The 27,970-nt window shown below is 50.7% G+C and overlaps 2 protein-coding genes across 12 annotated transcripts in view; one reads left to right on the top strand and one right to left on the bottom strand.

Annotated features, from left to right (window-relative positions):
* Positions 1–430: 430 nt before the first annotated feature.
* HPS4 (HPS4 biogenesis of lysosomal organelles complex 3 subunit 2) lies at positions 431–27,845 on the bottom strand. 7 transcript variants are annotated; one of them, XM_059893824.1, is made up of 15 exons: positions 27,749–27,785; positions 26,940–27,493; positions 25,695–26,215; positions 23,495–23,585; positions 21,515–21,658; positions 16,835–16,942; positions 16,262–16,378; positions 14,666–14,760; positions 13,146–13,218; positions 11,210–11,246; positions 10,440–10,536; positions 8,924–9,836; positions 4,301–4,433; positions 3,738–3,846; positions 431–1,737 (listed from the first exon to the last, which is right to left on the bottom strand). In XM_059893824.1, exons 3-15 carry the CDS (start codon positions 25,733–25,735, stop codon positions 1,566–1,568), a joined length of 2,130 nt encoding a protein of 709 aa, XP_059749807.1. In that variant the 5' UTR covers positions 25,736–26,215; positions 26,940–27,493; positions 27,749–27,785; the 3' UTR covers positions 431–1,565. The 7 variants fall into 7 exon arrangements, with proteins under 7 accessions (XP_059749807.1, XP_059749808.1, XP_059749811.1 ...); XM_059893825.1 differs by lacking the exon at positions 27,749–27,785 and adding an exon at positions 27,704–27,738 and having other exon boundaries at positions 26,940–27,000; XM_059893828.1 differs by lacking the exon at positions 26,940–27,493 and having other exon boundaries at positions 25,695–25,956; positions 27,749–27,845.
* The window catches only part of SRRD (SRR1 domain containing), a 39,548-nt gene continuing 39,367 nt past the window's right edge, over positions 27,790–27,970 (top strand). For all 5 annotated transcript variants that reach the window (XR_009497172.1, XR_009497174.1, XR_009497173.1 and 2 more), the window contains exon 1: positions 27,790–27,970. Coding sequence is in view for 1 of the 5 variants with exons in the window: in XM_059893829.1 (XP_059749812.1) it covers positions 27,801–27,970 (170 nt within the window). In the remaining 4 variants the exon portion in view is untranslated.

Below are 27,970 nucleotides of genomic sequence, written 5' to 3'. Positions count from 1 at the left end.
CTGTGTTAAGTCAGTCATGGGAATGTTCCTTGAGAGCTTGGCCCCGGGACTTGTAAGGGACTTTTCCTTGGAGAATCAGGCAGAGAAGTAGGACATTGTACATTTCTCCTAGCCTGAGGTGTGGTCCTCCTCCATCTGGGAAGCTCACCTCTTAGGCCAGCCAGTGGCAGGAGGGACCCCAGAGAGGTGACAGAAAGGGTGACATGGGCCTGTTGTGCGGTCCAGCCACGCTGCAGCTGGTGCTCCCTGGAACAGCCCGCCACCCTCGCCCAGACCGTTCTGACATGCCCTCTTCCTCGCCTGGCCAGGCTGGATCAGGCAGGGCAAAGAGAAACGTGACCACGCGAAATATACACATATGTACATATATACATACATACCTTCATCCTTACTTTGTCACTATAGAGATGTTACTGTTACTCAGAACTCATTAGTGTTTTTGGCTATTTTATTTTTAGCCCTTAGAAACTTGTTTCGAGAAAAAGACACCATGTCAGAAACATGAGATAACGGTTCACTGACATGAAGTTATTAACATCACGATTTTCAAATGGAATCTCAGGTACTTCCAGTAAACATCTGGTTAGGATTTTGCAAAATATTTTCATCCTGTGACCTGCATCACATCATCATAAAATGTCAGACTATAAACGTAACAGAACTGACGTTCTAGTACTACTCCAGCCCAGAAACATACAAACGAATGCTGTTCCCTTTCACGCAGCCACCGCTGAAAAGCACAGTTCTGCTTTTGCACCAAAACCTTTTAGAAACTCCCGTTTGGGACACTCACTCGGGAGGAAGCAGCAGCACAGCCCACTTCCAACCAAGTGGCCCAGTCTGGCCTGTCGTCACGCAGCTCTCGGTCCTGGCACCCCAAACTCCCTCCCACGTCATTGAGATGTGCCCCCACTGTGGGTAAGCCAAAGAACAGGCTCCTTGTTTTGAATATAGTTCCAGAAGATCCAAACAAGGTGGTTTCAGCATCCCTGCTGCTTCGCTGCACTAGGCGTCCCAACCTCCCAGAAGGACTGCTCTGAAGATAACCTGAGAAGTGGGAGCTCCGGTCTGCTCGCTGACAAATCCGTCTCCTGGCTGGGCAGTCACACCTCAGACCGGCCCCCTGGACACAGGGCTGGACAAATACCCTAGACAGGGCCAACCAGGTTCTAGAAAAAACGCCACCCTGGGTTTTTGTGGTCCTAGTTAAGGCTGGGGTGGAACAGCAGCAAGAAATGTCAGGTGCCCGGGGCTCCATGTGACAGGGGGACTCACTGGCCCTGTGCCCCTTGGGTGTAAGGAGCCAAGGCGCCCAATCTGGCCGCAGTGCTGCCCACATCATCAAGTTCTTTACCACGTGCTCTAGGTCTGCTGACCCGGAGAGCTACCTCCTCCAACCCCAATCTGCAGAAGGGGCAACAAACACTCAAATATCATTACATTCCTAAAAACAAGGGACTATTCCAAGGAAAACAAAATAGAGGGACTTTTCCATTTAACAAGGCAGAGCTTCCTTTGCTGGGATTCGATGTGAGAGTCATCTGCTGGGGTCATGAACCCACGGTTCAAAGTAAGTTCACCCCATGCTTCAGCAGCTTCTGCTTGGCTTTGCCCGGGAGGCTGAAGGCGCTGTCCTGCGGACTCGGGAAGCCGGAGCTCCGCCCCGCCGACGCCAGCTGCTGGAAATAGGTTTCTTGGACGGGGCTGCAGCAGGCGTACACAGCCGTGGAGGCATTCCTGTTAGAGTAAGAAAGGAGACCACAGTCCGACGCTGCCTGTGAGCCCTCAGAGCCCGGAGACCCCCAGAAGCGCTGCCAGTGACCCGGCAGGACGAGTCATGGACCAGTCACTATGGCCATGGAGAGGGGGCACCTCGGCCTGTGGGTAACGAGCACGATCTAGAGTCACACAGACCTGGGTGCTCATCCCACCCCTGCGACTTCCTGGCTGTGTGCCCTTGACTAAGTTGCTCCAGCTTTCTGAGTCTTAGCTTTCTCATCAGTAAAATGAATATGACAACAGTAAATTCCCTCACTGAGATTTTATAAAGAGAGTAAATGAGTAGGAATATATACAAATTGCTTAGCCCATGGTGAGTGGTTAAGAAATGGAGCCTGTTTTTTTCTGTTTCTATTATTCAAATGAGCTACATATCCCAACGCTAAAACCCTCTCAGCTCCAAGGAAGATGAAATACTACAGGGCCACAAGGTGGGTGATGGATCTAGGTTGCCAGCGTGGGGCAGCTGTGACTTAAAGCCAGAGAAGACACATTTATTACGTAAAGATACACAGAAATAGTGGCTGGAGATGGCGCTGGGCAGCAGAAGTGCCCGCATTCCTGTGTGGCAGGTGACAGGCATTAGAACCCGGTCAGCACCAGAGCCGAGCCCAGAGCCCACACGCCTCCTTCTCAGCCACACTGTCCCCGGAACTGGAAACGTGTGTGGCGGGGGGCATGTGCTTAGAGCTGAGACACCTGGGCTCAAATCCTGACTCAGCCTCTGAGTAAGAATGCGACCCTGGGGCGAGTCGTTCATTCTGTTTGTGCTTCAATTTCTTTGTCCATAAAATGAGGTTCAAAAGAATGCTCTCGGGCTTCCCTGGTAGCGCAGTGGTTGAGAGTCTGCCTGCCAGTGCAGGGGACGCGGGTTCGAGCCCTGGTCTGGGAAGATCCCACATGCCGTGGAGCAACTGGGCCCGTGAGCCACAACTACTGAGCCTGCGCGTCTGGAGCCTGTGCTCCACAACAAGAGAGGCCACGATAGTGAGAGGCCTGCGCACCGCGGTGAAGAGTGGCCCCCGCTCGCCACAACTAGAGAAAGCCCTCGCACAGAAATGAAGACCCAACACAGCTAAAAATAAATAAATTTAAAAAAAAAAAAAAAGGGAAGGGAGAGAGTAAAAATTAAAAAAAAAAAAAAAAAAAGAATGCGCTCGACCAAATCATTTCAAGGACTTAACTGAGTGATATACACAGAGCAGGCACCCCCCTTCTGACCCTCTAACTTGCCTTCTTTTCTGCTACCGGTTTCATAAGAGAAGCGTGTAGAGAGAAAAAGTAGAAATTCGGTTGGTTAAAGATTGTAAATGACAATAGTAATAATAGATCTAGATCTGCTGGCACAGCGGTGTTCAGGACATGCAACAAGGTGAAAAAAAGAAACTTGTAAAACAGCACATTAGTATGCTCCAGTTTTCTAGAAGAAAAACCATTAAATAATCAAAAATTCTAATCGTCTATCTTTTATATGCAAAAAATAAAAACAAAAACCAATGAAACCTGGAGTAACATACACCAAACTATTAACTGTGGGTATCTTTGGGCCATATTGCCGGCGATGGGATGACAACATTTGACTTGGGAGACTTGGTCATGAGCACGCGGGACTTGTTAAGTTAGAAGATGGAAGACAGCACTTCAGCATCGTTTATGGCAGAGACCGAGGCCCCTCCTCCCTCCCCAGTGATGGATGGAAGCACTGAGGTGGTGAGGGCCTTAGGTCTCCTCCCTGCTGTACCCCAGTGTATAAAGCAGTCCGAACCCCAGGATGGGACCCAGCAAATACATGACATGGGAAGCACAGGGGCAGATGACAGCAGCCACCGGAGCAGATCAAAGAAAGCCCTGACTGGTTCCTGGACTGTCCTTCATTCGGTTATGAATGAGGCTCTCTGCCCAGGACCCCAGGAAGGCGGCTCCTGGCGCAGGGCTGTCAGTGAGCCGGGGACGCTCACCTGACGGTCACTTCGTACAGCGCGGGCAGCCGGGCGAAGTCGGAATGCATCAGGCTGACGGCCTGGAGGAAGCGGCGGTCCTGGGCTGTGGCCACCTGCGGCAGGTTGGCTTCCAGAAGAGGACACAGAAGTCGTGAGTGGCAGACTGCCCCCCTCCACCAACATCCCCCAAACCCAGAACCATAAACTGGGACAGGGTGAGGCCCCGGCCTGGGGTACGGGTGCCCAGGGGCAGTGGGACAGAGGCCGGGGTGCTGGGCCCTCCAGCTGCACCCCGCCACGGAGCACACGCCGCCCCCGATGGTGGGCAACACCGGTCTCTGCACACGAATGTCCGAATCGGGAGGCAACCTCGTCACAGATATTTGAACGTGTGTGTGCTTCTCTCAAAATGTTGGAGAAATGGCCAAAATAAGATAAACGAGAAAAGAAATGTTTGCCAGGAGAATTTAAACCCCGTGGGAGCTGGGCTCCAAGTGAGAAAGCAGCGTCCTGACTGCAGGGCACCCGCCCCGTGCGCTGGGCCCCAGTCCCCGCTCCCACCCACCGGGGGCGCCCCTTACCCGCCAGCATGTTCTGGACGCGGTCGTAGTGCGCGAAGCCATAGGCTCTGGCCGCGGGGGCCGCCTGGTCCCGGGGCAGCGTCTCGTTCAGGTGCACCTCCAGCCCGTTGAGGGACGCCAGGCTGCCGTGGTACTGCGGGGCAGGGAGGGGACAGGCCGCCGCTGAGCAAGCCACCCAAGGGATATCTATCTGCGTGGCTGCCTGACTTAGCAAGAAGGACTCTGACCAGTGCTTTGACCTGTTGTTAGAGAAGTCCTGACTTCTGCCCTTATCTCCTAATGCATTTCAAACTTGTAGAAAAATCAGAAAATAGGGGGGGAGCAGAAAAATAAAAGAAAAAAAAAAAAAAAGCAAGGAAAAATGGCCCAGAATCTCACCATCCAGGCAGAGCCGCTGGTGGCGCCCTGGTGCATCTCCTAACCACGGCTGGCGTTTGTGCCCCCCTCCTCCTCCCCCACCCCGTGCTTCTTGACTGTCTGCAGCGAGGCCACCTCCCTCCCTGTACCTAGAATGGTACCAGCCACTGTTCTCGAAGGACTGAGAAGTGTGGGTGAAATGGTTTTCTGTGCTCTCTGGCTCAGAGGAGGAACCCAGCTGAGGAAGGCTGTCCGGGAGGCGAGGCCCAAACACCTGTATTTTAAAACACCTCCCAGGGGATGTCACCTGCAGGTGCAGTTAGGAACACTGGACTGTCCCATTTTGTACGATTTGTTGTTTATAAACTAAAGATGGAGTCAGACCATAAATAACGACTGATACTAGTTCTGTGACCTAATGATATAGCATGAACTTTGTCCTTCATCCTTGAACTATTTTCCTGCAATGTCATTTTCGAACGGCTGAACTCCCTCTTGGGCCCCGCCAAGTACGTCCGTCACGTCCAGATGGACTCAGCCTGAATCAGGGCCTCCTGGGGCTGCCCCGGGCTGCTAAAGCCACAAGGAGGCCGCGGGCCCCGGGCCGCAGCTGGCGCCCAGGTGAAGGACCTCCTGGCTCAGCCTCTTCCCAGCCAGATGACCAGGGGCAAGTTACTGGCTTTTCTGCGCCTCGTTTTTTTTCATCTGCGAAATAGGGATACTACAGGGCTGCTGAGTGGCTGAGGTCAAATAGCATCTATCCATTCTGTCCGCTCTGAAGTGCCGGGAGCGAACGCATTTTCTTAAAGTCAAGAATATGAAAACTGTCATTATTAAAGAAGTGCGACCTCTTCCATGAGCTCGCGTCCCTGGACTAATATGACTTGTCTGTGGGTTGACTTATTTCACAACAGCTGTGTAAAAAAATAAGCTTGCATAAAAGGACCAGAGATGCAAAGAGAATGTCCTGAGGTGAATGTCATGAAACTCAAGTGTTATTTTGGGGAGTGTCCTGGACTTAAATTAGCATTTCTATCCCATGTCATAGAAATGGTACTTAAGGGCATTAGGTTTGGCACCAGGGTTTACGTGACACCCTCATCTCTGCGTCCCCAGGGCCCAGCAGCGAGCCTGGCTCCCAGGAGGTGCCGGGCAACAGCCACTGGGTGACTGGACAGCGAGTGTGACCGACACGAGGCACCGTCCACCACCAGCTGTGCGGGCTGAGTCGAGGGTCCACAGTAACGGGACAGGAGGACAGGCACGCTGTCCCCTGCTCAGATCCCTGGAGCAGCCTCACCAGCGCGATTAACAGAGGCAGATGAGGCCGCGCGCGTGTGTGCGTGTGTGTGTGTGCGTACGGGATTTACCACGAAGTCAAACCACAGCCTCGCTGAAAGTTTCTGGACCTCAGGAATCTGCAACAGTCATCCCTCCATCCCCAGCGGGTGCCCAGGGGAAGGGAAAACGGGGACAGAATGAGCCATGCCAAACCCTGAGCTTTCTCTGTAGGCACCGAGCCACTTCCGGAATCTTCTGCCTATCTTGTACTCAGGATAAAATCACTTAACCGTCGACGCAGTTAATCATAAGACGCTATACCAGATGACACGTGGGCAATTTTCTACTGGTAACCAAGTGCTTTCATATATACGAGGGGTCAGCAAACCATGGCCCGTGGACCAAATCCAGCCTACTGACTGTTTTTGATAGCCTGAGAACTGAGAATGGTTTTTATATTTTTGTATGGTTAGGGGGAAAAAAGTCAAAAGAATAATATTGTTATGTGAAAATTATATCAAGCTTCAATTTTTGTGTCCATAAACAATGTACTGGAACACAGCCACGCCGTTTATTTACATATTGTTTATGGTTGTTTTTGTACTACAACAGCAGATTCGAAGAGTTGTACAAAGCAGAAAACACCTGCTATGTGTTCCTTTACGTTAAAGTTTGCCAACCCAAGACACACTACCACATACGAGATCCTCACAGCAGCCCTAGGAGACACGGAGCCGGGGCTGTTCCTGCATCCTCCGCCTTCTAGCCCACAGCAAAGCACGTGGCTCAGTGTCAGTGTGCCCCAAACACGCAGAAGAAACGATGCAGGAACACACGTTTACTCAGAAGCACCAGTTTCACGGGAGAGGGGTGCTTTTTTGTATTTTATGCTAACACACTAAACCCAGGCTTTGTCTACGGTACACACAGCTCTGTGTCCTACTGTAGTGATGAATAACTGAAGGTCAGTGAGAGGATTATCTTGGGTTTTGAGCAGGAACTATCAGCGGCTCTCTGCTGCCCCCTGGCGTGAGCCTACTCTGCTCCTCTGAGTTAGTGCCACCCTCTCCTGGCTGCTCCCTCCATCACCCACTTCACCCAGCTCCCGCCCACACCCTCAGCAAACAGAAAAGGTGGCAGTTGAGCCCCTGAAAGACGTGATGGCAAAATGACCCAGGGAGCCGTGGTGATGTGTCTTTCCCAAGGGGGGCTGTGCTCACGGTCACTTCTGAGCTGTCGTTTACCATGCTGCAGGGGTTGGCTTTTTCTAGACAGCAGCAGAGGGTCTGGAGGGAAATCAGGTCGACTGTTCTGTGTGCAGAACCGGGACAAAAAGGCAATGAAAGCTCTCTGCTGATTATAAAATAGACGGCCTTTGGGTTTGATAACCGACTCCACTCGCAAACCAGCAAGCTGATCAAAGTTCGTTAACACCCTACTCTTCTTAGAAAAGACTAGTTTTCTTTTTCCATAAAATTGCGTTCTCTTTCCTGCCCAACACCAAACCCTACTTTCCATGAAAGCCCAGGGAGGTCGTTGCCCTGACAACAAGGATGGGCTGTGACAGACCAAGTCCCATGTCCGAGTATCAAGGGCCACAGAAGGCAGGGCCTTTACTCCTTCACCTTCCCACCTACCATGCCAAGGTCAGATCCACGAGGGACAGAGGGTTGAGGGTGGGAGACAAGAAACAGGCAGGAATCCTGGACCCCACCATGTGCGTTAGGTCTTGATCTCAAAGAGGCGGTTTTCTTAAGGGCAAAATGGGAGTTACCGTGCCTGCCCCCAGAGCTAGCTTTTCCAAGGCTTGGCTGAAGTAGCAGATGCAAAGTATTTACATACAGCGAATGCAGAATACATCGTAATTTACCTTCTTCTCCCAGAGCGGCCTGCACTAGTTTTTCTTTTTCTTTTTGGGGGGAAAGTAAAAATAGAGGGGTGGTATCCACTTTACTGCATGCCAACACTGGGCCTGCAAAATGCCGCGTCTAAGCTCGGCGCTAAGCAGGACAGACCATGAAACCAAGGCCTCGGCCGGGAGATGGAAGCACAGAGCTGCAGCCCTGGACCCCTGAGCTGTTGTAAGGAGGAGGAGCCTTGGGGAAGGAAGTGGCGGGAAGCCCCACTCGGAGAGGGTGCTGCGGGGCCTGTGGAAAGGGGAGAGGAGCCAGGTAGGTGCGAGAGGCGCAGGCCCCGTCTCCAGGCTCCGCGCGGAGGACCCGCCGCCCTCCTCCAGTGCGTTCCAGGGGACCCGCTCATTTACGGAGGGCCACGGGCCCTGCCTGCTAATACGACGGGCTTAGAATAATATAGATTTAAGAACAGAAACAAGGCAAGCCCCAGGACACCATTCACCCTGCAGCAATTTCAACCTGCTGTTTTTATCGCTGCCCTTGCCCGGCCAACTAAAGCAAGGCTGTTACTATGGCAACTGGATCCAGCGTGGGCCCAGGCCCCAGAGAAGGTCAGCTTACCACTCGAAGTGGGGAAGGGGCTGCAAGGGTTTGAGAGGAGCCTTCTGGATCCAGTTAGCGTTTCAGACGTCCTGGGCCTTCTAGGAAGGAGCTCCAGACGGAGGGAAAGTCAGGGCTGGCGGAAAACTCCCAGTCCAGGCGGGGACACGCACAGACTCCGGCCACACAGAGCCTAGAGCTGCCGGGCTAGGGAGTGAGGCCGTGTGTGGTCATGGCCTGCGTGGCTGCACTGCTCCCCACAGTGCTGACGACGAGCCAGACGCGCTGAGAAGACGGAAGAAGCTGGAAAGGGCAAGACTTGTGGATGCCTTTGCACTTGACTCTGTGCTCAGCACTGGATGCTCACTCACCCCCCACAAACAACCGAGGAGTTGGGCACCACCGGCACCCCACTGTGTGAACAAGGATGTTTGGCACGAGGTCACAGAGCTGCTGGCCGAGCCCCCCTGCCTATCCCCGCTCCGAGGAGGCGGGCGCGGGCCGCCAGGGGCCAGGGGGTCTGCACACTCACCACGTCCTCGACGGCCGCGCCATCTCCCAGCAGCGGCTCCTCGGCCAGCAGCAACAGCACCAGGCCTCTGACGCTGTGAGTGTAGAGGTTCATCCGCACGAGCCGCGTGCGGGACGCGGGGGTCGCCCTGGACCCGGGTCTGTCTGCGGAGGGGCCGTCACCTGGAGGGTCTGCCGAGCCCGAGGTGCGTTCCGGGCCGGAGGCCGAGCGGCCCTCAGGAACCCCATCGCCACGCTGCCCCTCGCCTTGTTCCCCCACGGGCAGCTCAGTCCCCGTCTGCCTCGAATCCAAGCAAGGCGACGGCAACGGCCCGCTCGCTGGGCCGAGGAGGTGGTCCCTGGGGACGGGGGCTTGGCTGCTGTTGCCAGGAAGGTCTCTGGGCCGTTCTAGGGCTCCGTTCTGGGTGAGCATCCCAGGAGTGGAGGGAGGGAGGGGGCCGCCCACGGCTGTGCCTACAGGCAGGGCCTCGGGTGGCTTGCTTCCGGCGTTGCCAGAGTCACTGACAGATGCCCTGCAGCCAGGAGGCCCGCCATCGGAGGCAGAATAACCCAAGGATGCTCCCGTGTCCTGAGCTTCTGGAACGTGGATTTCAGACAAGTCCAGTTCCTCTTCCCCCTTGGACAAACCGGTTTCCTTCACCAGGGAGAGGTCGAGCCCAGGCCCCTGGCCCCTGGTGGTGTGGTGCGGTGTTGGGGGCTTGATGCTCTTCAGATCACAGCCAGACCAGTGTCCGTTCTCCCTGCTGCCATTTGGCCAGGTGACGTCAGGAGACCTGGGCTCAGGGGTGGTCGCTGAGATCCGAGCCGTGGATCCCGCATGTCTGGGGGTGTTTTCTTTCGGGGCAGATGTGTTCAAACTCTTTGGAGGGCGCTGGGCTGGGGGCTCCAGGAGTCTGGCTGGAGATGCCAGAGTGCTGGCGAACAAGACGGGCGTGAGGAAGGGCAGGTGACTGAGCGTGGGCAAGGGCCCTGCCCTGGGGGAGACTAAAGCAGTGCTTCCCTAAAAAGCACGGGCATTGGTGACAAGTGGGTGCTGAGGCCACAGAGCCTAAGAGGTCATGGTCAAAGCACAGGAGGAAACCTAGGGCAATGCCTGGGCCTCGGGGCTTCACACAGTGACACCGGGATCACCTACAGGAAACGGCAGAGCCCACTGAATCAGGGACACCCACGTTTGGAGGCCGACTGTGAGTCAGGCCCTATACTGGGTGCTATACACATAATATTCCCAACTTTTCTGGGTCCATTTTACAGATGAAAAAACTGAGGCTCAGGCAGGGAGTGGACTTGCCCAAGGTCACAGAGCTGATAAGCAGCAGATCTGGGATTTGAAACCTACGCTCATCTCACTCTGCCAGATGCCTCTGATCTCTAAGCTGAAGCTCCAGATGCCCCTGCCAAGGCAGAGCGTGGAGAAGATGGAATCAGTTATCAAATACCAGGGGCTCACCTGGATAAATCCGTGGGAGGGAGTGCCCAATGCATGGGTTAAGAGGAACCCCTGTGAGCTCCCTTACCTGGTCGTGGGCTCCTGGGGGAACTCACGGAGACTGACGGCTTCCTCTTCGGTCAGGAAAACAGGCACAATCTGGACGTCTGGAGGGAGTGCTGCTCCTAGAATTGCAAAGCAGTGTGGCCAGGGCCCTCCCCTGGGCCAGAGAAGACAGAGGGGGCAGGGACTGTTCTTGGGGTGACGCATCCAACCCACAGGCCAGCTCAGAGAGCAGCTCTGGGCTACGTTCCTCAACCCAGAACAAAAGCCACAAAACTGCAGCTACAACTTCAGCCATCAGCAAGGAAAAGCCCGTGTAGGCAACTCTGCACCCAGGGTGACGTTTGGTGGAAGAAAATTTAGTGGCACTTAAAAAAAAGACAGAAGCTGGAAAAAAGCACTTCCACCTGACCAAACGGGTCTGCCCCGACTTATGATTCAAAATAAAACAAATCCCCCTCTTGGGGGCACCTGCACTGCTGCAAAAGGTCTTCCTGGCAGTGGCCGCCGATGGCACCCTCTCCTAACTGTGACCTTCTGGAACTCGTCTGAGTAGTCTCATAATGGGGAGTTAAGGAGGATCTGAAAACGGGGATTTAAGAGATATGCCTAAATCAGGAGCTTTACAACTGCGATTTTGATGGGTAACTTTGTCCTTGAAGCTCTATATATTTTCCTAATCTCACGAGCCGATGGAATAACCATATAGGACTACTCGGCCTTTCACGTGACTTGGATAGGGCCAGGCAGCTTAAGGACCATTCCCAAGATGTAACAAGCCACCTGATCACTTACCATGTTCCTGCAGGGCATCCCCTCCTATAGGTTGTCTCTGAAAATAAACACACAGAGAAGTTGGTGCTGGGCACCGCGTTCTCCCCCCGACCTAACCATCAGGACCGCGCGGTGCCATCTGTTCGTGAAATGCAGCCAGGCTCAGGATGCTGGTCCCAGCCGCACGCCAACAGCAAAGCAGATGGAACAGAAGCTCCCCCAAGCTGCCTGCCCCCCGCCGTGGCTGGGGTCAGCCAAGGGCCAGGCCCACACTGGCTGGGGCGGCCACACCACCCAGGCTCACACCAGGCTTCTTCCCGTTCTGATATCTCAGTTTCTCCTCTCTGGGAATAACAGCAAGCATTCATTCATGTTACCTCTCAGACCTCCAGGGAAGTCATCTCCTGGAATAAAGCCACATCTGCCACAGCCCTGGCCTAGAGCTCACACAGATCCCATTATAACAAAAGTGTGAAGGGCCTGTGACCCTTCAACCTAAACCAGATGTGAGGTCAGATCTCTTGTTCTGATTTACAATCAAGGTGAGAAACCCAGGAATCTCCTCAAAAGAGCTTTCCAGCCATCTCCACCTAAAGGTTCCAAAAGGACCCACCAAAACAAAACAAAAACTGCTCTTCTCACCAAAATGACTTTCACTCCTAAGAAGTGTTGCGGCTTTCTTTTTTTCTTTACATAAACTAACTCTAGACAAAAATTCTTTTCCAAAAAAATCACATATAATTCCCTCACCCGCAAGCTAATCCTGTTAACATTGGGCACATTTTCCTTTAAGTCTATGCATTTTTTTTATACTCTGAGGCCACATTACGTAAAACTTTTTCTGCTTGAAAGACTGACACACAATTTCTGTCATTAAAGCATCTTTGGCCATTTTCAATGGCTGACTAAAATTTTAGGAAGTTTACAGTGGTGGAGGAGGATTCATCATTTCCCTACTTGAGACCAGCAACTGGCAACCAGTCTGTAAATGGCGAGCTAGTGCATATTTTCGGCTTTGCGGCCATACAGTCTCTGTGCAGCTACTCAACCTGCAGGTGTGGCTCAAAAGCAGGCCAAGAAAATTCTGTCTGTAGGCGACTGGCCCACAGCCCACGGTCTGCCAGCTCCTACCGTAGACATTTAAGTTATATCTGATTTTTCACTTTTGTAAATCCTGTTGCAATAAGTTTTGAGCATAAACCTTCTTCAGCAGTCAGATGATTTCCTTAGTATTGATTCGTAGTGCTGAACTATGAGGAAAAAGGAAAGGGCATCCTCAAGCCTCTCATTATCAAATAGTTTACCAGGAAGGCTGTTCTAATGACCCCTGCATCACGGTGGGAAGGAGCCGGCTAGAGCCACACACGTGTTTTAAATGTCTACTGATTTAATAAGTGTAAAAAGCCGGCCTGATGACACATTTAAAACCAGAGTCTCGCACAGTAAGAATCAACTAGTAAAACAAAAGAAAAAAGAACTCAAAGGAAATATGCCAGAGGCTAGCAGTGATTATCTCTGTGCAGTCCAGTTGTGGGCAATTTTATTTCCCATGAGCACATATGACTTTTCCTTCATTATAAAAACAGTTAAGTAAATATAAGACGGAAGTATTTTTAAAGTTTCTATTGTCCTAAGCCATCTTTTACAGTCTCTCTCTCTCTGAAAAATCCAACATCTCTTTGACATAAAGCCCATCCTTGAGGGAAGTCAAATTCTCATAGCTCCACTTGGATCGAAGAAAAACCAACCAAGTCTACCACGCAGAAGACAACGTTTTCTTTCAGCTTTGCCAGTGACCTCACTCGAAGGAAACCACATGGATGGACCTGGGGTCCTGAGAAGGACAAGGCAGCAGCAGCCGCCCCCATCCATCTAGCACTGGGGATCAGCCTTGCCCGATATAAAGACAGACTCGCCGGATGAAGCATCCCAGCCAGCGGGGCGGGCTTTGCGATACCTGGTCCCGACGTGCAGCTCGATGAAGCAGGACCTTGGCTGTGACAGAGGGTGGGAGCTGGGTGCTAACGATCCTGGGGGGTGAGACACAGGAACAAGGACACCGTGAGAAGAAACACACTCAGGACTCTGAATTGGACACGTTCCTGACACCCTGTGGTGGCGAGGCTCTCGGGGACACAGCTGGTGGGAGTTTCAACTGGGAAAGCCCTCGTGGAGGGCACCCTGTCTGTTCCCTCAAAGTTTAAAATGTCCAAACCCTTGGACTCGACTTGTACCAAGGTGTGTGCTTAAGAATATTCTCGACAGGGAAAATGGTAAAATCATCTTTTAATGGGTAAACGATTTAAATGTCCATCAAAAAGAGAGTAAATTCATCATTTTCTGTTGTATGACACCAAAAAACGTGTAGCTGTTACAAGAGTGAGGTGGACCAATAGGGACTGATAAAGAAATCCCTACTATACACATTAAGGTGAGGGACCATATGATCCCATTTACAAAGACAGCAGAAATAAGCAAAATCAATACATGTGTATATGTGCAGGTGTGTGAAAACACACAGAACAAAAAGGATGCTCAGCAAACCGCTGACGGTGGGGATGGCTGAGAGGGAGGGGGAGGGGCGGGGAACCTTTGTGCGCTGCATGTTTCTCTCTTGGTTCATTTTTTTTTTACCATGAGAATGTGTTCACGCATTAGGTGTATGATTTAAAAATAACTAAGAAATGCAAAATAAGAAAAAAAATATTATCTTTGACACCATGTTGCTGGTGAGCCTGGCAGCACCACAAGCTGATTCAGAGCCGTCATTGTGAAAAGAAAGGGGAGGTCATGTGTTGAGGGCCACTGGGAACAGGGACTGCACCCCCATCGGTCATCTCATTTCCTTCTCCACCGAGTATGTCTACTTGCCAGAGGAGAGAGCGGAGATGAGGCAAGATCACTGGGGCTGGGAAGAAGCGCAGCCAGAGCCCGCTGAGTGCCTGGAGATCTTCTCCAGGGCCCACCCGTCTGGGATCAGAGAGCTCTGGGCACAGAGCACCAGCTCTCCTGCCTCAGGCTGTGAGAGCCGAGCCTCCGCGGAGCCTGGAAGAGGCGTGGAGAGCTCTTGGGTGCGCAAGCTCACTAAGAGGCCCTCCAGCTGTGTGAAGAGCCGCAGTGAGACCTCAGAGGCCAACTGGAGATGGACCCAGCCAAGAGGCTGCAGGAGCCTGAGCTGAAGCTACGGCCAGCACACCAGGGCCCTGGGCAGCAGGGGAAGGTGCTGTGGGCCTCCACGCCCCATCTGAGAATTTCACGGATCTCTTCAAAGCTGCCTTTTATATTCCCAACTCTTTTCTGGACACAACAGTTCGCAATTTCCCAGCTCTGCCCAAAGACAGGCAGGGACCCTATATCAAATCTAAACTACCCGCTAGTTGCCAAACGAGACCACCTGGAAGTGGCCACACACCGCAATTGGGGTGGTCAGCCCTGCAGCAGGGGGAGGGCTGGAGCGGCGGCATCCGGGTTACTCACAGTCCCTTGTAGAGGATGCAGCCGGCTAGCACGTGGGGCGAGCGCTGGCAGGTCTGCAGAATGAGGGCCGCCTTCAGCAACAACAGCGGCTCCACCTGTGCCGGGCAAGAAGCATGCCACAAGGTCAACACGCGTACCGTCAGCGAAGGAGGAACAGGAAGGGGGCTCTGGAGAGCAGGTGGACAGCTCAGAGCCCAAGCCTGGAGGGAGCGTGTGCCGCACAGTGACAGCTACGTCACGCCTCTGACACCCAGAGCGGCTGCCACCACAAGTGCCAAATGCCGGGGACAAGGAGGCCTCTCTGGAAGCTGGAAGGTACAGCAGATATGGCATATGGCTCTTCACAGGCGACAGTGCAGATGGCCAAGGAGACCCTGACGATCAACGCTGAGACCAGAAGGCAGCAGGAGAGGAGAACCTACCTCTCAAATTCAGGTCATGGTGCCGGTGAACCCACCCACCCATCCTCCACCGTCCCCTTGAAGCCCAGGCACCCCTGTGACACAGCTGGCTTGATGTCTGACCAGGTCCCGTAACTCTGTTGCGTAACAGAAAATGATAACATCATGGCCTTTCACTCAGGGGTATATGCCTCAGTCCACGGTCCTTGTAAAAAGTCCCGAAAAAGACCAGAAAAGGATCTGACCCTGGTCAAGAATGGCCAGCAATAACCAAAAGCCTCTTCCTGCTTCCTGCTGGGCAGCGGTTAGAACCGAGTGCCAAGGAGCCAAGCATGCAGTTGAGTTAATTCTTTCACGGCCTCAAGACGCGCCCAGGCCCAGCCAGCCAGTCTGGAAAGCTCTGGGCCAACCCCAAGAAGCCCTCCAGACAGGAGCGGGAAACCCGCCCCTGTTTCTAGCAGCATCCCAGTGCCACATCCCTGTTAAAGGGACACAGTCAACGACAGCAGTGAGACCCAGCCCACACACAGTGGAAGGCTCCCGTCCCCCGAGATGCTCAGGGCACGGGCGGGCAGTTCTCAAGGGGCAGTGCCGCGCATCTCCCTTCGGCTACCTGACTGTGAGGATGTGATGCTCACCAAGATCAAGGCCACTGAGCAAGAGGCAGTGCAGGCGGCCCGGCCAGCCACGCAGGTGGCCTCCTGTCACCGCGTGCCAATGGCAAAAGCGACGGCTCAGGGACAAAACACCTCCCAGCCCCAGATGTGGCAACCCTGGTTTTAAAATGTCAGCCCTGGGCCTTTTTGGATGTCGAGAATAATTAAATCACATAATGGCACTATTGAGAAGGGGACCTTCAGATTACTGAGTTCAACACTCCTGGGCATTAGCAACACAGTAACACCCTTTACTGAGTATCTGCTTTCTGTCATTTACGTACTGTCCCATTTCATCATCAGGACAGCTCTGGGAGGCAAGTCTTATGCTGTGGCCATTTTACGGGTAAGGAGAGTGAGGCTCTGGGAGGTGACCTGACTTGTCCAAGCCCACACGGCTCGTGAGGGCTGCGTGGAATCTGAGTACAGGTCTTAACAACTATGTGCGCTGAGATGCAGCTCATTCAAGGAGGAAACGTGTGTCCAGAAGCCCTCTTCCTATCCATGCACCGAGCAGGGGGCTGAGCCTAGCCTGTTACTTTCGTTCGGTCCAGGTTCCAGAGGGAGTTGAATATCCTATGCAGGTCACCGGTGTTTCTCAGGATCTGGTCGATGAAGGTGTCCCACTCGCCGCTCAGCTCTTCCCGAGAGCAGCTCTGAAACAGAACAGCTGGGGGTCAGCACGCAAGATTCCGAGAGACACGCTGTTCGGCAGGGACTCCGACCACCAACAAAATTGCTCCTACGCGAAAAACTGGCCAGAAGGGAGGGCCTGTTCTGAACTTCCCATCCAGGCGAGGCCCCACCTCCTGCCCCTGATAACCTGCCCCCCACAGACCAGGGCTCCTCGGGGCGGGGAGTGGGGGGAGGGCGTGACCAGGCCCTGCTCTCCCCAACCATCCTAGGAAGGAGAGAACGGGCATAAACATTTGGGTGAATGGGACTCAGGCCACCAGGGAAGAAAGGCATCTGAGAGGGGCTCCAAGGGCACATGACCTTGTCACTGACACGACGTGTTTATGTCAAGTGTACCAGACCCCTGGGTGAACGCTGTGTTCTGCCGATACCGATTTTGCTACGGAGGTTCCACGTAAGACTCCTCAACACCATACCTTGTAGGCCAGAGAAACAGGCCCGTTGTAAAAATTAAAGAAGCCGATGAGCTGATCCAGAAGCTGCTTGCAGCTGACATCAGGGAGCTCAACAGCACAGCCCAGCACCTGTAAAGGAGGACAGGCATCTTCCTTTTCTCTGAGGCCAAGCTCAGAATCCTGGCGTCCAGGGCTCACTAAAGCTGGACTCCACTGGCCCATCAAACTCCATCTTCTGCTGTGTGACCCCACACCCTCCACCAGCCACGCTGGTCTCCACAGGAAACAAATACTTTTTGTACCTACTCATGTTGCCCAAGCTGAAATCGCCCCGCCTCCCATTCTTGTTCATTTGCCTGGGACTCCCCCCGTGCCTTCCCCCCCACCCCCGTGCCCCCCACAGATGCCAGCCCCCGCAAGATGCCTGTTTTCATCACTCCAGACAATGCCGACCTGCTTCCTGATCCCTTGTATTGTTAGCACTGTTATTTGGACACTGGATGTTTCATTTGGGTTTCACAGCAAACACTGGACCCAGACCGTTTCATGAATGGCCATCCCGTCTCTCCAGCTGGATGGAGTGCTTCCAGAACGGGGACCGACTGCATCATCGCACCAGCCACAGAAGATAAACACTTGCTCAGTGAGGAAATAATCTGGGCCTATGTTTAAAGAGCCTGAAAAAACTTCGTATTCTTTGACTCAGTAATTCTACCTGTAGGAATCCTTCCTAAGGGACTCATCAGAAACTTAAACAAACCAACCCTGAAAGAAAACAAATAAACAAACAAACAAAAATGCTCTCTGAATGTAAGCTCCACTGAGGCAAGGATCTGCATTTTGTTCACTGATGTAATCCAAGTGCTGACAACAGTCTGGCACCCAGTAGGTGCTTATGTCTCCCCTAATTAATCTATAGAGGGAATGAAATCCTAATAATCCCACCAGCTTTTCTTTAGAAACTGACAAACTGATTCTACAACAGAAATACAAAGGACCTAAAATATCCAAAGCTGTCTTGGAGAAGAATAAGTTTGGAGGACTTCCACCATCTGATTTTAAGACTTATTATAAAGCTACAGACATCAAGACAGAGTAGTACTTGTATAGAATCTTCAGAAAGATCAATGGGAAAGAATAGTGAGCCCAAAAGTAGAGCCACACTTAAATGGTCATTTGATCTTCAACAAAGGAGCCACAGGAATCTAATAGGAAAAGGAAAGTTTTCAACAATGGTGCTGCATTAACTGGACATCCATATGGAAAAAAGGACCCTTGACCTCTGCTTCACACCGTACACAAAGATATATCCAAGGTGGATTACAGACCTAAATTTAAAAGCTAAAACTGTGAAACTTACAAAAAAAAAAATTGGAGAATGTCTTCTCCAATGGGTTAGGCAATGGTTTTAGACAGAATACAGAAAGCAATAACCATAAAAGATAACACTGATAAATTAGACTTCCTTAAAACTAGGGCTTCCCTAGCGGTGCAGTGGTTAAGAGTCCGCGTGCCAATGCAGGGGACATGGGTTTGAGCCCTGGTCCAGGAAGATCCCACATGCCGCAGAGCAACTAAGCCCATGCGCCACAACTACTGAGCCTGAGCTCTAGAGCCCACGAGCCACAACTACTGAGCCCACGCCACAATTACTGAAGCCCGCGTGCCTAGAGCCCATGCTCCGCAACAAGAGAAGCCACTGCAGTGAGAAGCCCGCACACCGCAACGAAGAGTAGCCCCCCTCTCACCGCAACTAGAGAAAGCCCGTGCGCAGCGACGAAGACCCAACGCAGCCAAAAATAAATAAAATAAATTTACAAAAAAAAAAAAAAAAAAAAAACTAAACTAAAAACTTCTCATCAAAAGACATTATTAAGAAAGAAGGCACACCACAAACTGGGAGAAAATATTTTTAAAATGTATATCTGACAAAGAACTGGTATCCAGGATGTATGAAGAAACCTACAACTCAAGAAAAAAAGAAAACCCAGTTTAAAAAATGGGCAAGAGCTTTGGACAAATACTTTGGGAAGGAAGATATACAAATGGCCATGAAGCACACGAAAAAGCCTTAATATCACTAGTCATTGGGGAAATGCAAATTGAAACCACAATGAGATACCACTTCACATCCAGCAAAATGGCTAAAATTAAACGAACTGACCACATTACTGCTGATGAAGATGTGGCAGTATCTGGAATTCTCATACACTGTTGGTGGGAATGTAAAATGGTACAACCGCTCTGGGCAAAAGTCTGGCAGTTTCTTGTAAAATCCACACACACCTACCCTATGACCCAGCAATTCCATGCCTAGATATTTACCTATGAGAAATGAAAACATATGTCCACAAAAAGACTTGTATAGGAATGTTTCTAGAGCCTTATTCCTTTTTTTAATTTTATTTTCTTGAAGTACTGTTGATTTACAATGTTGTATTCTGCTCTACAGCAAAGTGATTCAGTTATACATATATATACATTCTTTTTCAGATTCTTTACCATTATGGTTTGTCATAGGATATTGAATATAGTTCCCTGTGCTATACGGTAGGACCTTGTTGTTTATCCATTCTCTGTATAATAGTTTGCATCTGTTAATCCCAAACTCTCAATCCTTCCCTTCCTCTATCCCCCTCCCCCTTGGCATCCACAAGTCCGTTCTCTATGTCTGTGAGTCTGTTTCTGTTTCGTAGATGTTCATTTGTGTCATATTTTAGATTCCACATATAAGTGATATCATATGGTATTTGTCTTTCTCTTTCTGACTTACTTCACTTTCTGACTTACTTAACTTAGTATGATAATCTCTAGTTCAATCCATGTTGCCGCAGGTGGCATTATTTCATTCCATTATGGCTGAGTAGTATTCCATTGTACATATGTACCGCACCTTCTTTATCCATTCATCTGTCGATGGGCATTTAGGTTGTTTCCACGTCTTGGTTATTGTAAATAGTGCTGCTATGAACGCAGGGGTGCGTGTATCTTTTTGAATTAGAGTTTTGTCCAGATATATGCCCAGGAGTGGGATTGCTGGGTCATATGGTAGTTCTATTTTTAGTTTTTTAAGGAACCTCCATACTGTTCTCCATAGTGGCTACACCAGCTTACATTCCCACCAACAATGTAGGAGGGTTCCCTTTTCTCCACACCCTCTCCAGCACTTATTATTGGTAGACGTTTTTTTAAAAATTAATTAATTAATTAATTTTTTGGCTGCGTTGGGTCTTCGTTGCTGTGCGTGGGCTTTCTCTAGTTGTGGCGAGCGGGGGTTACTCTTCGTTGCGGTGCGCGGGCTTCTCATTGCGGTGGCTTCTCTTGTTGCAGAGCATGGGCTCTAGGCGCACAGGCTTCAGTAGTTGTGGCACACGGGCTCAGTAGCTGTGGCTCAAGGGCTCTAGAGCACAGGCTCAGTAGTTGTGATGCACAGGCTTAGTTGCTCCGTGGCATGTGGGATCTTCCCCAACCAGGGCTCGGACCTGTGTCCCCTGCATTGGCAGGCGGATTCTTAACCACTGTGCCACCAAGAAAGTCCCATTATTGGTAGACTTTTTGATGATGGCCATTCTCACTGGTGTGAGGTGGTACCTCATTGTAGTTTTGATTTGTATTTCTCTAGAGCCTTCTTCTTTTTTTTTTTTTTTTTAAATATATTTATTTATTTGTTTATTTGGCTGCACCAGGTCTTAGTTGCGGTGTGCGGGATCTAGTTCCCTGACCAGGGATTGAACCCGGACCCCCTGCATTGGGAGCATGGAGTCTTAACTGCTGGACAACCAGGGAAGTCCCTCTAGAGCCTTATTCTTAAGTGCCCCAAACTGGACACAGTTCATGTGTCCACAAAAAGGAGAATGAATAAGTAGACTGTGATACATTCAGACTATGGAATACTGCCCAGCAATAAATAGGAATGAACCGCCGGTACGTGCAACAATGTGGATGAATCCCACAAATGTTAAAATAGAGGATAAAGGGATGAATATATAAATGTGTGATAAAGCAACTATAATGAAGTGTTCTGTAGAATCTAGGAGGTATGTGAGTATTCACTGTAAAATTCTCTCAACTGTTCAGTATGTTAGAAAATTTTCATAACAAAATGTTGGAAATAATACCTACGAAGGTGAAGATACTTCCTCACACTTAAGCATCCCATCCCCTCAGGAATAAATTTAAAATGAGAGGAGGCATGAGACAACAGTACTTCAGAGCCTATGGTACTACTAGCTGTAAATTGTTCTTTTTTTTCTTAATGGTTCTTTGAAACCTAACATATATGCACCAGTGTCTTCGAGCTTCTGGCTCCCTTCCCCAGTAAGCGTGGAGAGTATAGGGAAGTATAGGGAGTAGAAACAAGAAAAGATGGAGATTAAAAACTCAATTTGCATCACAGAGCAAAGAGAATTTCCAGAGGATGACCTAAGTCTTTCAAAAGAGAGGAGAGAGCAGGCGTGTGCCTTGCAGGATGTGTCAGCAGTGTTTTGGAGAGAGCACTCAGTTCTGATGGGCACCTGCAGAGAGTGACGCGGGAAGCGCGGATGACGGGCCGCAGCACACGCGGGGAGAGAAGGAGGTTCTAGGCTCGAGAGCCGCGGCAAGCATTATTTCTAAACCCTAGCATCGCAGTACTTCTCACCAACACAGAAGACTCTTGGTAGAGGCTGTCCTACAGGCACTGGTTCAGCCTGGTAAACTTACCCAAAGGTAATCGCCGTCAACCTTTATGGCGAACTTAAGTTTCCGCAGACGGATGACGGTGGGAGGAGAGCCGGAAATGTCAGAAATGCAGTGGACAACCCCGGCGATCTGTCCACAGAGCAGCTCCTGTTGGTCAAGCAGGGTCTAGGGAAAAGAGCCAATTCCAGACATGAAGTTCAAGTTCCCCAACTCCCGTGTCATTCCTTAGAGCAGGGGTTGGCAAACTATAGCCTGGAGGCCAGATGGACTCCGCTGCCTGTTTTTATATAGTCCGGGAGCTAATGATGGTTTTTACATTTTTTTTAAGGGTTGTCAAAATAACAACAAAGAAGAATACGTGACAGAGACCTTACACGGCTTGCAGAGACCAAAACATTCCCACATTGGCCCTTTTGAGACTAAGTTTGCCGAACCCTGCCTGAATTGTCACAAAACACCTACAGTGGATGCATAGGATGATTGCCCAGAACTACGTTTTTGTTCCTAGGATTATAGGCCTGTGCATGGGTAGAAGAGTGAGCCTTTATCCCCATTCAAATCCCCTGCAGAATGGCCAGAGCAGCCTAGACTAATCCCCACTCTCCAAGTCAAGTGTGATCACATGAGTGAATACACAGGCCTCCTAATCGATCTTCGCGTTAACTAAACCGTGGGGCAGACAGACGTCATGTGATGCAACGGAAAACGGAGAACTCTTGACTAAAAGAGCTGACCTTGAACCTAATCAAGGCTCTAGATCTTACTACTAGTTTAAAGGAAATGCACTGGGTAGAAAGCATTAAATGATACCATCGTGAAGAAGTAATCAGCCCAATCCAGAGTGGGGGACGTGCTGACATTCTACTGCATAAGAGACCTGGTTTCTTCAATGATTCAGTGGCACAGGGGGAAATAAGGATGGGAGGAGGGGTGAGGAGTGTTATATGATAAAAGGGACTTGAAACACAAAATAACCAAATGGGGTATGTGGACCTTGCTTGGATGCTGATTAGGAGAGAGAGGGAGGGAGGGAGAGAGAGGAGGGGGAAGGAAGGAATGACTAAGTAACATCTAAGATAATAAAGGCAAAATTTGAATATAGACTGTATCAGATGATATTATTGTTACTAATTATTGTAACTTTTGCTGAGTGGGATGTTAACAAAATACACCCTGTTCAGTTAGAGATGTTACTTGATACTGGTGAGATGACACCATGTCTAGGATTTGCTTCAAAATACTTCAGGAACAGGCTTCCCTGGTGGCGCAGTGGTAAAGAATCCGCCTGCCAGTGCAGGGGACACAGGTTTGAGCCCTGGTCTAGGAAGATCTCACACGCCGCGGAGCAACTAAGCCCGTGTGCCACAACTATTGAGCCTGTGCTCTAAAGCCTGTGAGCCACAACTACTGAGCCAGCGTGCCACAGCTACTGAAGCCCCCGCGCCTAGAGCCCGTGCTCCGCAACAAGAGAAGCCACTGCAATGAGCAGCCCGTGCACTGCAAAGATGAGTAGCACCCACTCGCCGCAACTAGAGAAAGCCCACGCGTAGCAACGAAGACCCAACGCAGCCAAAAATAAATAAATACATTTATTTAAAAAAAAATACTCCAGGAAAAAAAGAGTGGGGAGGAGTTAGGATAGCTCATATCACATTAGTCAAGTGTTGATTATTGTTGAAGCTGGTGATGGGCACGTGAGGGCCGATGATTCTCTCCTCTTTACTTTGGTATATGTTTGGAGAAAAGTTTTTAATCCAGCGGTGCAGACAGAAAATCATGACGGTAACAGAGAGCTAGAGAAGGCGGAAGTACCGGGCTGCCTGGGCACTTCAACACCAGAACAACAACAAATAATACAACTAAGAATAAGAGAGTAGAAGTGGCGAATGCCTGGACTACGCAAAGAAAACTGTCCATATGTAACCCTCCCTAGACCTTTGAAAAGTCACCACTTTGAGGCAGTGGGATCCCCACCAAACAAGAAAATGCTGTGTGGCTTACCTGAGGGGGAAAAAAGTAACAGATGCCAGCTCTGGTTGGATCTCCCTCTCCCTTCACCTTGGAACCATCATAAAGGAAAAAATAATTCCACCTGTCAAGAGAACAGAAGGGAGCCGTGTTTCCTTCCATCCGGTGAGCAGGGCCTTGTAAAACACAGCTTCCTTTTGCCCAGCCGGAGAGGGGCTCATGATTCGGCATTTGAAAAGCCTTCTGGTGGCCCCAGAGGAGAAGGAAGCCAAGAGCTACAAAGAGATAAAACCATTTCATGAGTGCAGCCAAGTCAAACTAAAAATACGCCTCTGTCCAGCCGTCAGACCATCTGCCCCAAAAGACAGAAGAGCAGCTAAGGCAAGACGGGGCACCCACAATGATGCCTCTTACTTGAGACACTGAACCTTAACTCTATAACCATGTGGTTTGATCAAGTGTCTTTTAAGGCTCTGATAATGAAGTAAGTTAGGGATGTCTTAGTTGCCCTCATAACTGCTGGGCACGAGGTCTCTGGAAATTGCCCTTCTACCAGGAATTCATTTAACACACATTTGCTGAGGGCCTGTGGTGTGCGCTGCGTTTGCCAGCCCCGGGGGCCATCGCGAGGAAAGGGAAACAGGAAACATGCAGTTTGCCCACAGGGCAGCGAGTCTATAACGGGAAAAGCGGGGGCATCTGAGAGCTCAGAGAGGCACCACACCCCTCCTTTAACACGATCCCTCATCAAACTTCTGATTCCCTCCCTGCAGAGGAAGCTCTCTCCTCAATACCCGTAACCCTCCGCTCCTCCCTAAAGACTCGGGGTCTCCTCTCTGGTGTAACTACAATTACTTCTTTAAGACCACAAAGCAAACTACCCAGGCTGGACCTGGGTTTTAATCTCTCAGTCTCCGAAAGCACACCACCCATCAGGCCAGAGCAGTGACTCCTCTGTCACCTGCACTCTTCTCCCCTGATCTACGCCCTCCCTGGCTCCCACCTTATCTTCCTGATGACAAGCACTAACTCTGTTTCTAGCACAATCCGCTTTCCCGAGTTCTAGGTCCCGACGTGCAGCTGGCGGCAGGGCACGGACAGATCAAAGAGCCTCAAAAATGTTTCAAGCCCAGCTCGGAAACCCCACTGCCAGGTGGTGAGCATATTGTAATGTATAGAAATAGAAATCACTATGTTGGGCACAGTGTTATAGGTCAATTATACTTGAAACAAACTCATAGAAAAAGAGTTCAGATTTGCAGTCATCAGAGGCAGGAGGTGTGGGAAGGGGGGTTGGATAAAGGTAGTCAGAAGGTACAATCTTCCAGTTATAAAATAAATAAGTACTAGGGATGTAATGTACAACGTGATAAATGTAATTAACACCGCTGTATGTTATATATGAAAGTTTTTAAGAGTAAATCCTGAGTTCTCATTACAAGGAAAAAATTTTTCTCCTTTTATTTTATCTATATGAGATGATAGATGTTCACTAAACTTGTGGTGATCTTTTCATGATTATGTGTTACAGTGCCGTATGTCAACTATATGTCACTAAAACTGGAAGCTAGATAGATAGATGAATAGTTGAATGAATGAATGAAACCCCACTGCGGGGCCCCATTCTACCGTTTCCTTATGTTCCCTGGGTGAAAGCGACCCCACTCTAACGGGCACACAGAAGAAACCCTGAGTGTCGTTTTGAAGTGTACACATATAATCAGTCATAAATCCTGCTCATTCTATTGAAACCATGCCTCTCACTTTCCTCTCCTTGATTAATGTTTGCTGAACCAAATTAAGACAGGCTTAACCCATTTGCGGTTGAGAAGGGAACTGAGTTTCAGGCAGACATTGTGTAATACCCTTGAAGAGCCAGTCTGGCCAGACCTCTTCTCGTGGTGTAATTCTGCACCGCCACAGCTTCTTGTCTCTCACAAGTGAAGACTTCGGTGCCCACGGTATTATCAAGGCCGGCTGCGGGATCCAGCCACGGCTCTCTTTTCTACCTTCTACCAGCCATGCTGGACTCGTCAAACCCTGCAAGAGGCTCGTGTGGTTACAGCACATCAGCTTTGGAGAGAAATGGCCCTTGATTCGCTGCTCTGAGGAAAATGGTATTTTTTTTTTTTCTTAATAAAATCAAGACAATCTGGCTGGGGATTCTCAGTTCACCCAAAACATCCGTGCAGCAGCCTGGCAGGACTAAACCCCTGCAGGCCCTGCTACTCACCAGGAGGCTGACTTGGTCTCTGTCGAGGTGGAGGTGGCCATTTACTCTTCGGTGGCCCTCATTCTCTTTATTTGGGTTTTCTTTTCCAGTCTGGCTTCTTTCTCCCCAGCAGTGACAGTTCCTCCGCTGAATCCGGATGTGGGACGTTTAGGTGTTTTCAGTCTCCAACAGTCACTTGTCTAGTTTTCATTCAGCATGAAAGTGCTGCTTCCCTTCCTTCCAGGCCCTTCGGTCCCATCAATACCTCCAGCCTCTCAGAGCTCTGGGAAAAAAATCAATAAAGCAAGAGAATTCTACCAGAAAGTCAAATCCACCAATCTGGTTCCGTGAGCATCGGCTCCCTGGCCCTCTGCAGAACAACCCCTTCAAAGAACGACCCCTTTGCCAGGGAAGCCTGACAGGGCAGATGCATGCTGAAGGCGGTGCTCTGAAGCGATGTCTAGCTTGTCTGGTTCAAAGCCATTCTGAAGGTTTCTTTAAAAAGTTTTAAAGCTTTCCGTTCAAATATCAGTCCCTTGACCCTAAAATAAACACAAGGAATAGATTATTTCAGAATCCCATGAGTGAGCATGTGACCCAGCAGGGTTAAGCAAATAGTATGCTTCAAAAGAGTTTTCCAGAAAGCTGAAAAGTGTGTTTCAAAATCCAAAAGAGAGGGGAGCAAAACTTCAGAGTAAGTCCCATAGTTAACGTGAAGAGATATGTCACACAGAAGATAGAATTAAATAATCGGTGTGAAAAAGCTCTGGGTGTCAAGGACAGCTATACAAATAAGGCGGTTGGTGTAGTAATAATGGAACTCAAATTAAGGAACTGTCACCTTGACAGCCCAAAATTAATCTTAACACGTAGAATCCCAGAGCTGGGCAAGTTTCCAAGAGACAAAAAGAGAATTTAACAAGTGGCTTTCAAACTCCCACAAGAGGAAAGAGAACTCAGAGTATCAAGAAATTTCAGGCTCATTAGGGACGCTGGCATCACACACTCTAATCCTTACTCTCCTTCAAAAACTACCTTGACTGGCTCTTGCTTACTCCCTCCAGAGATAGGCAGTTCTCAGTGTTCAGTTTATCCTTCCACCAAGCTGAAACTGGCCTCGCAGTAACCTCCACACACTCTCCAGGAAAACAAAACAAGGTCTCATCCTTCCACAAGTCAACCCTTTGGTCACTTCAAAACTGTATCCCCACTGTCACTTTCTCCAAGCTTAATGTCCCAGCGACATGGTTTCAAAAGCTTGCTCACCATCTGCCGTCCTCCTGGGAACACGAGAGTTTTTTTAAGCTCCTCTGGTAGAGGGAAGTCCCTAGAGAGGACACCACCGAATCTTTGATGGCCTGTAAAACCTGTCTTTTCTCAGCTCTGGGTATCTTGGGGTGGGCCTCCCTAGGGTCATACTCATATTCGGATGCCTGTGGAGGCGGCATCTAAGCCCGTGGAACCAAGGACTGCAATCTGAAACCCCCATTCCTTATTCCCATAGGACTGGGCCCTACACTGCCAAGGACCACTCGCTTATCTCTGAAAGGTCCAGAAGAAGCCGGTAATGGTCCGGCGGGGACAGGGCAGGTGTTGGGATGTGGCCAGAGAAGGCTGTGGCCTGGGAAGTGGCAGTAACGATCGGGGGAGTCGAGACGTGGCCGGCAAAGGCCTGGTGGTGGTGGTGATGGTGTAGGAAGTGGCCTCAGTGTGTCAGCAGAGCAGGAAAAGGGGCGCTGATGATTGCGATGGGCCAGGAAGCGATCGGTAACCGCCGGCAGCAGTGGGAAGTGTCTGGCCTCAGCTCCAGGGGGCTGGGACTGGTGGGCAAAGGTGCGGGGATCAATCGGGGCCGGGTCACAGCGCGGAGGGGCCGCCAAAAGGGGCTCTCGGCCGGGGTCCCGCCCTTTGGTGTCCCCGCGCCGCCGGGCGCCGCCCACCCGCCGGAGTAGCCAGGCAGCCCGGGGATCCGGGATCAAGGTTCGGGACTCGGGACCCGGAGGTCCCAGCGACTCCCGCCCGATACCTACGCGCGCGGCGGAGAGGCCCCAGGGTCACGCGCCACCTGCGCTTACCGCCCCCTAAAGTTCCCGCAGAGCTGGCGCGCGCCGATGACGTCAGAGACTAATGGCGGCGGCGGCGGCGGCGCTGGAAGCCTGGCAGGCGGCGTCTCGTCGGAGAAGGGGCTCGGCGGCGATGCGTCCGCGGCGTAGGGAGGCGGCGGCAGCGGCCCGGCCCCCGGGAGCCCAGCCCGAGGTGGACGGCGGAGTCGTGCTTCGTCGCATCCAGGAAGCCAG

Source organism: Balaenoptera ricei, chromosome 14, assembly GCF_028023285.1.
Source record: "Balaenoptera ricei isolate mBalRic1 chromosome 14, mBalRic1.hap2, whole genome shotgun sequence".
NCBI lineage: Eukaryota > Metazoa > Chordata > Mammalia > Artiodactyla > Balaenopteridae > Balaenoptera > Balaenoptera ricei.
This window is presented reverse-complemented; position numbering and strand designations above follow the sequence as displayed.

Bases quoted from the DNA above. Each gene is read 5' to 3' on its own strand.
- HPS4 (XM_059893828.1), bottom strand. From the start codon at position 25,735: ATGGCCACCTCCACCTCGACAGAGACCAAGTCAGCCTCCTG. The intron at 16,379-16,834 runs GTATGGTGTTGA...GTTCTGTTTCAG, and splicing joins CTGTTTCTCTGGCCTACAAG to AGCTGCTCTCGGGAAGAGCT. The intron at 13,219-14,665 runs GTGAGTAACCCG...CTCACCCCCCAG, and splicing joins TGCATCCTCTACAAGGGACT to GATCGTTAGCACCCAGCTCC.